The 13,757-nt window shown below is 42.2% G+C and overlaps 1 protein-coding gene across 1 annotated transcript in view; it reads left to right on the forward strand.

Annotated features, from left to right (window-relative positions):
• plxnb2b (plexin b2b) overlaps positions 1-13,757 on the forward strand; it is a 126,810-nt gene that overhangs the window by 67,647 nt on the left and 45,406 nt on the right. The window contains exons 3-5 of the mRNA XM_059334581.1: positions 10,593-11,722; positions 12,972-13,160; positions 13,306-13,431. Of these exons, the coding sequence (XP_059190564.1) occupies positions 10,595-11,722; positions 12,972-13,160; positions 13,306-13,431 (1,443 nt within the window). The 5' untranslated portion in view covers positions 10,593-10,594. The remainder of the gene's footprint in view (positions 1-10,592; positions 11,723-12,971; positions 13,161-13,305; positions 13,432-13,757) is intronic.

Raw genomic sequence — 13,757 nt, forward strand, 5'->3', positions numbered from 1 at the left:
CACACTCTGACTCATCTTGACAAGTGACAGGCACCTGCCAGCTCGCACAAAGGAACTATAGAGACGCAGTCAGTAACGTGTGTGAGATTGTCCTCCCTCTGGTCCTGTCTTTCTGCCTCTCGATCATCTCTCATCCCTCCTGCCGTCTTTCCTGAGGTAACCTCTCTCTCTAATTCAGCTCTCACACATCTGAATAGAGCGCAAGCTGCGAGTGATTAAATCTGTTCATACACTTCCTTACCCGTGTTTAGAGAAATGGCTCAACATTTTCTGAGGTTGCACTTGTTTGCTTTGTCTCCCAGAGTGAGGACATTGATAACAATCACATACCTGTGCATTAAAAATGTATCCAGCATCACCTGCAAAACTTAATCACTAACATGTTGTATCTCGTTTGTTTAACAGATACTCAAAAAGTTACGTTAAAGAAAACGCTTGTGGTTCAGGGGGAGTTAGTTCCTGGAACAATTTATGGGAACAACAGATGGGTGCAGTGACTGCCCAGTTTGTTACTCTATCTATTCATCAGTAAACCGGTTACATTGGGCTTTTTTTAGTAAGCTCATTTCTTCGATGTCATGTAAACTTGATAGGGGATTAAAGAAACCTGATTTCCCCTGCAAGATAACTATTTCCTGCAAGAACTTGTTCGGGCTGAGTGCAAGTTCCAAATTGTCTGATCCATCGTAATTTCTCAATTCCTTGAAACAATGCCCACATATTTTTGGAAAGTTGCACATTGCACACCAATGGCTTCAAACTTGCAAGCTGGAAACATGCAACAACAACAAGTCATGGTGAAGGGGAAAATACTTAGGAAAAGGCGTAGCTTCATTTCACAAAGAAACATGACAACAGTGCAGCTTGTTATGTTAGTAAATGATCATTTAAAGGGTGCAAACACCAGCAATATGGTGAAGCATCTTTCCTTGCAACATGGGCTTAATTTCCAAGAATGAAATATATATTTTTGCACAAATGCCACTGCTTCCCATCTAAGCAGCATGTCCGTAACAGAGGGTAAATATCATTTTTGTTTATACCATCAAAGCTTCGCAGGCAGGCTTAGCAGATTTTTTCTTTTGAATAAGAAAACCTAAATGAAAACAAATGCTGTACAAATATCCTCCTATTTTTGTCTGCACTGTGTACAACTCAACTGCCTCAGAGATCATGAAAAAAGTTGCGTTGATGCTAAAACAAGTGTAGTCCTACTAATTTTCCACAAAAAATTGATCAGGAATCAATAAGGGGTTTGATAAAGAATCAGATCATAAGCAGAATCAATAATTGGTAACAATGGTATCAACAAAATCTTATCAATTCCCATCCCTATCCCTGAAAAAGACTTGTAAACCTGTAACCAAGTTTCTTATGGGCTCTAATCAGAGAATGACTTCAGACAAGTAATTGCAGAGCAGGTGGATGAAAGGGCAGATAATTACTTGTAATAATTACAACTGATACTTCCTTGTATTTAAAATAATTCCTTCTCAAGTCAGACTGAAAATAACACAAGGTACCCTCCAGAAGTCTACAAATGTCTGTTTCCCCCCATGGAACATTCATTTGATAAATTTAAACGCTTTCATGCTGTGCGGAGAAGATTTCCGTCCGTCTGTCCTCTCGCTGCGTCGTCAATCTGCTCCAACACAGAAACACACAGCAGGGAAAAAGAAGAGAAAGTCAGCAGTAAGCAGTGTCAGTTAAATTAAGAAATGTTAAATAAGGTGTATGGTAGGAAAGACATCTGATCACTGACCTGCTGACCTACACTATAACCTGATTTCTCTGCAAAGGTGTTGAGTGAGGTTCACAAAAGAGGGAGCGTAATTATGTGTACATCACATGTAGATGCAAATAGAGTTTTTAATGAAAAAAACCACATGCACATTGAGTCTTTTAAACGTCGTAGTGAGGTTACCAGGTTTCTTACCATGGGACACAGAGACCACATCTATGCTCACCAACCATGTCTTCCAGCCCACGCTACAGCCAAAGACGCTGCATAGAAGTACATGACAGATGGATGAACAAATTGTAAACCGGATAAACAAATTGTCAGTTTGTGCACTGATTAAACTAACGAGATACAAAGTGTTGATTGCTGAGCTTCGGAGGTGTTGGAAGCTGTATATTTTCACATTGGACAGAACCAGGCTTGCTGCTTCTCCCTGCTTTCCAGTATTTATTTTAAGCGAGGCTTAGCACGTCCCCGCTCCACCTCTGTACTTTCCACACAGACATGAGGTTGGTATCAATCTTCTCATCCCACTCTTGGAAAGAAAGCAAACAGGCATGTTTCCCAAAACTATTCCTTTAAGACTGAAGCTACTATAAACACACATTGGCTACATCTCCTTGTGCGCTGTTAGAGATTTCATGTGAATTCCTATAAGAGGGCAGGCGAGCAATCAGTCACCATAAGATCAGTATTCCCCTTGAAACCAAACTAAAGCTGGGCACTGAGACTAAACCACATTACAAGATACCTTCATGGCTCATTGGCGTTTATGCTGGTGAAGTGAAATCATTATAACCAATAAGGTGTGTAATGGATTCCTTCCCAGCAGTCAGTCTGCCTGCCTGACTTCTTAATTGTGGCTGCATGTGTGTTGCAACGTGAGTGCGCGCTGTATGTAAGTGCAGGATGAGTGTGCGTCGAGAGCAGAGCATCGCCTCGGGGTGCTGTACGGATTAGAGAAGCTGCCCCCCAACTAGAAGGAGCAGGGATTTAACTCTCTGTGTGAGCAAGCATCAGACCTGCTGAAGTGCCCTTGAGCAAGACAATGAGTCATTACCTGTTCCATAAAGAGAGTCTGATCTCTGACAAGAGAGGGAGAAAAAGAAAACGCCCTGAAGCCATCAAGCAATGTGTCAAAGAAAATGAGTTCCTGAAACGATTAGTCGACTAAGCGATTAATTGATGGACAGAAAATTAACCAGCAACAATTTCCATCATCATTTGAGTCATTTGTCAAACAAAAATGTCTGTTACAGTTTTGCAGGTTTTTTTTAGTGGTTTAAATGGAATATCTCTGGGTTTTTTAGGTACTTTTAGGTTCTGACCAAATTGCCTCCATTGTTTTGAGTTTGAGAGAATGCTTCATTATTCAATGACATTAATTCTATAATTCAGTTTTGTGACATTTTCTCGACTGAATGATTAATCAGTAATAATAAAAATCAACAGATGAACTGATAATGAATACAATCTTTAGTTGCAGCCCCTGTTGTGGATGTGGGCAGCATTTTTCAAAAGCAGCAACAGTGTTGGCTCTTAGATTCATATCTGTGAGTGAATCGAGTTGATTAGTGAGCTTGTATATGCATGCCTGCCCCTACAACTGTTTGTGTGTATTAGCAACCGTCTGGATGTGGCGGCGGTGTCGGGGAGAAGCCATTGGCTCCTGAAAGTAGCTCTTCTCCGCCAGGCCAGGCCGTTTAATCAGGTTCCCCACATCCGCCAGCTGTGTCCACACAGCAAACAGCCACTCTGTCCCGCTGGAGAGCTGCAACATCCAGCTGGGGGTGGGGGAGGCCAGTTAGCATTGGGAGATTAGCCCAAGCTGCTGCTGCCCAGACACCGAGAGGTTGCGTTTGTGTGTTTGTTTGAAAGACAAACAGAGATTGAGAGATTACAAGAGACATTGAGGCTGGCTGCGCAGAAAGGTATGAAAAGTGAGTGTGTGTGTGCGCGTGTGTGCATGTGCGTGCATATCCCTGCACACATGCACATTCAAATGTGTAGCTTGTGTGCGTTGACGCTGCTCAAGTGTCCAGCTGGCAGAGGGGAGATAGCAGGAGCCTTGAAAATGGTGACAGAGCGGTAAGCGGACACACAAACAGCCTATCAGTCCTAATGAGGAAAAGTGCTGTGCCTAAAAGGATGGTGCCAGTGTGTGCGGGTTACGCTCGCACCCATGACTCCTGGTCATACATCAACACAGACAAACATACACAAGAGGCATGTAGACACACAAGAGACACAAGCACACAGGCGTGAGAATGGACACACACACACACACACACACGGTCTATTAGGAGAGCAAAGTGTGATTCACACACTCCTTGGGTCACGGGCCAACTTTAAAGGTGTTAGCATATTTAGGCCAGAGCAGCTGGATCCCACTGAAATGGAGCTGGCCCATCAATCCCCCGCCTGGTGCCCTGAATACAATGGCTGGGCTGGCTGCTTTGGTGAGCGTGGTTCTCCCAGTCAGTCAAATTGAAATAAATGAACTGCCAACCCTGACGGCAGGGTAATTGTTCATATGGAAATTGGATTGCCATCGTCACAACAGCCTCCCATTGCAACTTGTGAAACAATTTCACTGTAAAGATGCGACAAGAGCCTTGGCATGTCAAAAAAATAATAATAAAAAGATTGGGAGACATGCAAAGAAAGAAAGAGTTCTCTACACTCTCCCACTTCATGTTTCATCTTCTAACAATGCTGATTGTTCCTGCCTATCCTTCCCTGGACAGCGGCGGGAAAATAAAGGATGAAGATCCACCCCTCATTTCCGGCTCCTTGTATGGCTCCTAACCCACGTTGTCATGTTTCCTTGTACACTTTATCAGGCCTTTTCAGCATCCCACACACTGCGAGAGACACCGCACGATTTACTTTAGAGCATTAACCCCTCGCTCACCCCGTCTCCGCCCAGCCCCGGGGCCTCTGGGGACATGCAAGTAATTTAATAGCAGTTCACTTTTATCAGCGTATAACACTGAAAGCGGCTTCAATGTGAAGACGCCCCCCCCCCCCTCTCTCACACACACACACACACACACACACATCAATGTCAGACCCTGGCATCTGTCAAAGCCAGCTCTCCGATAAAGAAAGTGCTGAATATGAATGATCGCAGTATGGGGTGATATCCTATTATGTTTTCAGGGTAGGGTGTCTGTTTTTTTATATTTATAATATCAGTTTCCTTTCCATATCTGTTTTAATGAGTGAGAGGAGCACTCATGCTGGTTCAAAACTCGCCAGGTCAGCAGAGTGTTTGTGTGTGTGTGATCTAATCATTACACACACACACACATACATCCCACACTCTTGTTTTCTCCTTCCTGATATGTTGCTCCCTCGAGCAGGCACGCTCGTAGTCTTGATCCTGGTGGGTGTTGTCCTAGAAAGGGGGGATACGGGTGTTGTGTGGAGAGAGGATTGGCTGGAAGGCATGCGGACTGCCATGCTGGGTTTTAGTGCCCCTGTGTCAAAGGGACACAGCGTGGCTGTTTGAAGAGAAGAGTGTCTCTGTGTGGTCGGAGTGGGATTACCTTGTCAGCACTTCAAACTGTGCTGGTGCACGTATCGGTGCGTGCACATGTATCTCTAAGCCTATGAATCTGTGTGTTTGTGTGCACACCTGCCATTTTTCAATTATCCTTCATTTTCCTCTGCTGAGAGCTTCTTTTCCTGTCCAGACATGTCCTAACTTGTCGAGGGAGGTTGAAAGAGACTGCACTGTAGTTGTCATAAATAAAGGAGTGTGTGCATGTGTGTAATGACCAGGAAGCCAACAAAGAAACACACCTTCAAGTGCTATTTTCAAGCCTGAGCATGCAACAACTCACTTTTTCTCTTAATGTTTAGGCGCATGCTGCTGGTGTGTCACTAAAAGAGCAAGGACAAGCACCGTTTATACTGTTTAGTTTTTTTTAAGAATGGTCTGGACTCTGACTTGGTCAACAAGTTAGACGGATTCACAATAACAAAAACTGGCTTATCTTAAGTTTAGCCAATGTTAGTTTGATTTTTTTTAACAGGGAATCATAGCAAATTACTCCTACTTGCGATCATCTAAGAGCTAGATAGCTTTGTACAACAGTACGTTTAACTAAAATCTAGTCAGAAAAAAAACTAAATACCTGTCCGTGTGAAATGAAAGTCACAAAATTAGGCCCAAAAATGTCCTAAAGATCAGATGTCCACTTTATCTGTCTGTCTTCCGCTCTGTGTCATTACGGACAGCAGCGCACACACACAAATGCCCCCCTGTTACACACAACAAACGGCGCTGTCCATTTTGAAACATGTATCTTGGTTAATTATTGTTGCTTTAGCTATTTCTCCAGAGATACCTCAAGCTTAACCAGAGGGGCATTAATGAGCAGTTAAGAAAACAACAAAAACACCCAGATCTGACGATCCCTCAACGATAGGCATGGCTTTACCAATCACATTTGACTCTCAGTTGGGGACATCCCTCAAATATTTTCAGGTTAGTAGTTCAAGAGCCACCTATGTGCTACAGAGTTATTGAAACATTATCTTTTCTATGGCTATGCAGCCTTTTAAAAAGCTTTTAACAAGGGAGCCAACGTGCATTATGTAATGATGCTTAGTATAGTCACCAGTGAGGGGAGCTCCATTTCTAAACTCACTGTTTCAGCCAGCAACTATGAGGACAGTTCAGTCAGTTCAGTTTAACGACTCTGTGTAAATGTTTGTTTTTACGTGCCAAGGAATTAGTTGAGATTTACCAAATATCAGCCAGTTATAATTCATCTATTGTTTCTTTCACAGGATCACATTTGTCAGATGTGCCAGCTTCATTAGCACATGATGTTTCATTATTATTTATCCCGAGCCATTGGAGGCTTCATTAGCTGCAGGCTGATGCAGCACGCAGCCTCTAAATTTAGCTGCTTTTTTATTTATTCAGAATAGCCACGTGTTGGATGGTATGCCCACTTGCCATGTTCTCTCTCAGCAGCTTAGAGACATGTTGAGAAAAGAGAGAGGTGGGCTGGTCTGCGGAGAAATGGGCCTCATTCCACCTGTGTCACCCCCACCAGACGTCTGCCTCTCCTCAGCTCTTTGAAGCCTCTTTAATTCCAGCGTTCAGGATTAAGCCCATGAAAAAAGGATGAAAAGTGATAGAGCGACAGAAGGAGACATCCTAGGAGAGAACAGGCTCCTTTGAAATATGTTAAGAATTTCGTTTGCACTGACCCACAATGCAGGATCTGAGGGAAATTTGTGTGACACTCTTTTTTTTTTTTTTTTTTTCCGTGATCGAGGGCTGGCTATAGGACTTGCATGAGTAGGAAAAGGACTCTTTGAAGTCATGGATGTAAGTGGAACTGGAGTTTTCTGTAACCTACATGAGCACCCTGAGACATTGTCCTTGCATTGTGCATTACATACTGAGGAAGTTGCTTTGTCACAGCATGTTTGATTGGAAGTCAAAGGAATCAAGTAATTTTCTGTCACAGAAACCATTGACATAATCCACCTTTTGTGGAGTCACTCTGTGTGGTCTGTATCATGGCTGAGCGATTTGATAGAAATATGGATATTACAGTTTTTTTGGCGGATGGCACACAATAGAGGTACATTCAGGGAGGCAGTCATGCTTCAATTGCTGCCCATATTTACAATCACAACCAATATTTAGACTTCTTTGTGTACAAAAACCGGAGAGGAAAAAAAATCGGCCACATTAAGCAAACAGCTGTTGTTTAATTTCAGACATTATGTAGATTCACAGACCTACAATTGGTGTAATTAGCATGTGCAGGAGCTGCTGATGAAGTTACAAAACACTTGATTTTCCTGTTTGGTGTTTCCACAAACAAAAAAATGCACATTAAAGGTCATGTGGCATGTCAGACTACCTGAACCTGTCTAGTCAAAACTGTTTAACCATCAACAGACTGTCAAATAGCAGCTTATGGTGAGAAAACAGTCTGCATGGTGGTTTAAATGAAGGTCACATGACTTAGAAATGCAACTACAAACTACATATTGAGAAAGATATAATGTGTATTTATATGCTGAAGCACCTTATAGAGCCAAACGTTAGTACTTGACAGAATGAGAAAACAAAGATAGGAGGAAATAAATAAAAAACGGAGTAATAATAATTGAAGAAGGTGGAGAAAGACAGTAAATAAGATGTGGGTTAGTGTTCCTTACACCTTAAAGTTCACACCCTCAGTGCACATTTGAAGAACACGGAAATGGCACGTTTCAGTTATCAAAAGCATTCACTTTGTTGTGCCTTCAGTAGAAGGCTGCCTGCATTCTAGCTCTAACGTCTTGTGGCTAAAAGGCAGCCCTGCCCTAAATACGCCCTAAGTTAGGCTTTGTGAAGCTCACTTTTACAGAGCAAATTTTATTACTCCGAGATTGCCTCACAGAGGTGTTCATTTAAGTGTGTGATCATTTTTAAGGCCATTTCGTCTGGGTCTCTGTGAGCATTTTTCAATTTTCCACCAGTCTTTGTCAGTGCAGCTTCACTGACAAAGTGTGTCTGTTTATTTTGTCAACATTTCGAGGCTGCAAGAACGTTTTGCAGTTTATGCAGTTTTGTGACTTTTCCTTGAAAACCCAAACATAAAAGTGAGTTATTGTGGTGCCTCTTAAAGCTGACACATGATTGTAATTGTCATTCAATTCAGCCAGCGGATCTGTCTTTGTAATTGAAAGTTTTCTTACTTCAGAGCTGAGATTGTTGTTCAGTTGATATTCATTTTATTCTGTCCACCTCTTCAGTGTGCATGTAGACTAAATTAAATGTTTTTTTGCCTGCTCCTCTTAGTTAAATCTTGACAAGACGCTGACTACCCCGCCCTCGTAATTAAAGCTGTAAAAACCAACCGCGCACATTTCTGTCCTGACGAAGGCACAGACACAGATTTTATTGCACTATTTCAATTTTAATTGAAATATTTAAGGCTATGAATTGAATAGGGCATGATACATTTACGCAGTGAAATTGGTTTGGGGGGGGGGGAGAAGGACTGAGGCAGTAAATGGGAATAAAAATAAAATCATCAAATCTAGTAGTCGGCACTTAAATGCTAATGGGAGTTTCCAGTGAAATTAACAGGTCCCCCCCTGGGTAAATGTCTAATCAGTGGTCTCCCCACTTAGTCCAGGGAGAAAGGCAGGTTAACATAATAAAACACAGCTTGGCAAACGACCTCCTGGAACTTTCAACAGGGGCTTTTGGTTTGACAAATGTGCCGGTGGAATTGACTGGCAAGGTGGAGTAAGAAGGAGAATTCTATCTGAGCTGAAAACCACATGCAAACATAGTCCCACATTTGCTGTGTGGGCAATAGCTGCTTCAAAGCCACCTGCAGTTCCATATTTACCACAGCCTGGGCAAACAGCAGCGAGCGTCGACTCCACAGGCACCTGCTGTTAGCCGCTACATGATGCTGTCTGTATTTTACAGGGATATTGTGTGATCATGTTTCCTGAGACAAAACAGTGTACTTCCTGAGCTCGTAGTGCTGGAGGTGTTGTTGAAGGGGGAAAAAAAAGTGCAAATGAAGTTGGAAGGGATCCAAGCTTTTTAAATAGGCTTTTATTATGTTATGGTTTGAGATCCAGCTCTCGGCCTTAATCTTTCTTTACCCCCACACAGAGCAGTTTTTTTTTTTCCAACAGTGATCATTCCTGATATTAAGTCAATTAAATCCGAAATAACACACCCTTTTATAAAACTGGAGCAGGAAGTTGAGTCACACATAACAACTGCACTACACAATGTTAGCTTAAGGCATAGCTTGCTTCATATGTGTGACTCTTAAACATGTGTGGATTACGAGACAGACGCCCCCTGGGCAAAGACATGCAAAGGGCAGCGCTGCTTCTTTTGCATAGATGCAAAGCACACTCTTTCGTTGTTTATTGTAGTTTAGTTTCTCTTGTAGTCATTGTGTGTTTCTCTGTGGTTTTGTGTCTCTTTGTCGTTGTTTTGGTCTTTTTGTAGTTAATGTCTGTCTGTGGTTGCCCCTTTTTGTATTACTTTTTTGTCTCTTTCTAGTTGTTGTTGTAGTCTATGAGATCTTTTTGTGTCTCTGTTTTGACCGCCTACATCTCTTTCTGCGGCTGTTTTGCATCTCTTTAAAGTTCTTTTGGTGTCTTTGTAGCCTTTTGTGTCCTTTGTAGTACCAAAGAAATGGTCCCAAAGTAAACAGCTCAGTGTGAAGTCTCTGGTTTGTTGAGACAAACAAAATTGAATTCAACCCAAATGGTTTGGGGCGTCTTCCAAAATTTTAGAGACAGATATCTCAAACACATGCCAAATAAAAAACAAATTACCTGCATGGCTAGATATGTGAAAGGGTCATTGAGAAAACAAATTGTCAATTCCCAAAATGTTGAGGTGTCGCTGAGACTTACTTTCTCACAGAGTTAGATGAGGAAACCAACACCACTCATATCTGTGTGGTAGGAGATGCTTAGCTTAGCTTAGCTGAAAGACTAAAACAGGGAGAAACAGGAAGTCTACCTCTGTACAAAGCTAAAAGAATCTACCACTAAAGCTCACTAATTATTAAATACATATTGTATTTTCTTCGTTTCAACCATACAAAAATCAAGTTAATCTCTTGACACAAGTTTCTCATGTTTGTCAAAAAACATTGATTTATACTTTATGTGATTGGGCCGTCTGACTGGTCCACATGACTGCTACATTGCATGTGTGTTTAGTGTTGTATGTTAACCACACACCTACTCTCCACTGTAGTCTTTTGTTGCTGATGGTTAATGTGCATTTATAAGTGCATTTAACTGCATTAATAATGAAGCGCCTCTCCCTTTCTGTTCTCTCCAGAGATGGCAAGCTGGGTCTCCCTCCTCCTCTTCCTCTTCTGCCAGTCAGTCTTACGAGCCCAGGAGGAGAGCAGCGACATCCGCAACCCGGAGTTCACGTCAGAGACCCCCATCAACAATGTGGTCCAGGACGTCAACACCGGTCGGATCTACCTGGGGGCCGTCAACACCATCTTTCAGCTGGGGCCGTCGCTCAGCCTGCAGGCTCGTGCCGACACGGGCCCCAGAGAAGACGCCCGGACCTGCACGCCTCCTGCTTCTACCTGCCAGGACACGAAGCCCATGCCCAACCTCAACAAGCTTCTGCTGGTCCATCCGTCCAATGGTTCACTCGTAGTCTGCGGCAGCCGCTATCGAGGCATCTGTTCCCTCCTCAACCTGACCAACGTGGAACAGCAGCTGTATTACAGTGACAGTAAAGGAGAGAGGACTTATGTGGCGAGCATAGAGGATAATGTGAACGTGGTAGGTGTCATGTCCACCTACACAAGAGAAGGGAACAGCTTCAGTGTGTTTCTTGTTGGAAAGGGCTATGGAAGCCTGGACAGTACAAAACTTATCAGCACACGAATTCTTCAGGACTTTCGTGATTGGGTCGTGTTTGAGAGCATCATTGAGGCATCTACGGTACAGACAACGCCATTTGTTCGCAAGTACATGCATGACTTCCGCCTTGCCTTCAAAGAGGACGGTTTTGTTTATTTCCTCTTTTCCAGGACACTTGATGGTACGGATAATAAAAACCTGACCTTTGTGTCTCGTCTTTGCGAAGACGACCACCATTACTACTCCCACACGGAGCTTCAGTTAAACTGCGGCCAATATAACGAGTACAACAAAGTCCAGGCTGCGTATGTGGCCTCTCCGGGGAAAGAGCTAGCGCGGGTCATGACTGAATCAGGTTCGTATGGGAAGGTCCACCCCTGGAATAAGGTTCTCTTCATTGTGGCAAGTCCAGATGGAGACGAAAACGACTCCGCCCTCTGCATGTACCCACTGAACTCCATCAATGAGCGGCTGGTTGACATCATAAGCGCCTGCTACAGCGACTCAGGAAAGATTTCCGGGTTTCCTGCTGTGGACATCCCTTACTCATCTAGAACTGAGGAATTCTGCACATCAAAAATTGCGGTAAGTGCTTTTTTTTGTGTCAGCTGATTAGTTTGAAATGACAGATGTGAGCAGGATATGTTTTCAAGAAATCCCTATGCAGAAATCAATATTGCATAGACGTGTCATTGTTTACTTTAATGTCTCAGTGTTTACTTTCTTCTGCAGATCCTCTTTTTATTGTTCTGTTTAAAACTCTCATTCTGTCTCACACATCTTGTCTGCTTCAATTTCTCTTTTCCCAATTCCCTCAACTCATCCAGAATAATACCACATAGCGGTGGTGGGAAAATCACCATCGTCTTTCATAGCTGACATCAAAACATTTTATGATTTTTCCCAAATCTGCTGTAGATAACAATGTAAATAACTGGGTAGCAACACCTTAAACTGTCCCCTCACGAAGAGAGAATTTTCAGACAGTTTCAATTCCTGCTTTTGCTTATTTGACCAGAACAGATTCCTGTCTCAAAGACACAAATAGGTTTTACTCTGACAGAAATAGCTGCCATACCAACAGTATTATCATTCAACCATGAATGAAGCAGGCCACTGTTCATCATGTGTGGATATTCCATCAATAAAACCTCTCATAGGGAAACACAGAACATATCTTTGCATATATAAGTTATTGGGCTTCATGCAGGAAGCAGTAGACAAACAAACTTCCTCTTATTTCTGTTCACAATTTGTCTTTGTTTTTTGTTGATACCCATTGATTTCTGAGATAAACCATTTTTGTCTCATGGTTCCTCTTGTTTTAGGTAAGAGAAAATATTCCGAGTGGTCTAGACTACTCTTACCAATACATCTCATTTTCACAAGCAGTAAATTGTTTTTCCAAAGCAAGGAAACATCAGTTTCAAATTTGAGGAACATAAAAAGTTGCTCTTTTTACTATTTGTTGGTAGAATGTGTCAAAGTCTTCACACACAACCCAACACCTGCTCAGATTTGAATGGTGAAGAAAGTCTGGTGACTTCTGTTATTTTTTCTTTTAACAGAAAATTAAAAGAGAATATGAGAAAAAAATGAAGATTATTTTGCTGCATGAGGCCAGTTTTTTTGCTAAATGAGTAATACCATAAGGTACTGTAACATGTGAATGAGAAAAATGACATATTCAAACAAACTGTATATATTGATAAGAGGAATTTATATTCATATATTTTATTATATTATAGCTTATTTATTAGAGCACCTATGTCCTTTGGATTAAAGGCTTCACAATGTGTCATCATCTCTTTTCTCCGTCCTTTTTCTTTTACAGAAGGACACATTGGAAAACTTCAAGTGTGGTGCAGACTTTCTGCCTTCCCCTCTGGCCAGCAAGCCGAGGTTCGCCTTAAAGGCCAATACGGTGTTGACCAAGTCAGGCCTTCTGACCGCTGTGGCTGTCGCAGTGGAGAACGATAACACCATCGCCTTCTTGGGGAATAACCAGGGGGAAGTCTTCAAGGTGGAGTTATCTTCTGATCTGTTGCTTTTCTCTGCTTGAATCCATATATTATTTCTTTTAGCTTTTACTCTTGCCTAGGGGAAGCAGGAGGTGTGAATTAAAGACTTTTGTTTTTGTGTTAAAAAGTGTTTTCTTCTCTCTTCAGGTACATCTGACCGCAGACCCATATATGTACAGCACCACTTCTAGCAACACAATCGGAGAGAAGGTCAACAAGAACCTCTTCTTCGATCTTGGTCAAAGCCACCTATACATTACCACAGAGAAAAAGGTGTGTATTTATGTCAGGGCTCTTTTGTAACACATATAACATGTGTTTACGCAGTAGTCATTCAGAAACAGCACTGTGTGAAGGTTACCGTTTTGGCACAAAAACACAATCATTGTAGTCTTGTAAAATGGAAGAAAGTCTTCTTGAAACCTAGAAAAAAGAAGCATTGTGTCACAGTTAATGTGCACAAAGAGTTAAGCATCGAGTAAGCATCAGTTCTGTCACATGTCCATGAGACACTGAAAGACATACGTACATACTGTCTGACTAGCTTTTGCCAAAACAAATTGTTACGCTTCCTGTCTGTTGCAAAACATTTCAATGTT

The sequence above is a fragment of the Centropristis striata genome, chromosome 6, assembly GCF_030273125.1.
Source record: "Centropristis striata isolate RG_2023a ecotype Rhode Island chromosome 6, C.striata_1.0, whole genome shotgun sequence".
In the NCBI taxonomy this organism is placed as follows: Eukaryota; Metazoa; Chordata; class Actinopteri; order Perciformes; family Serranidae; genus Centropristis; species Centropristis striata.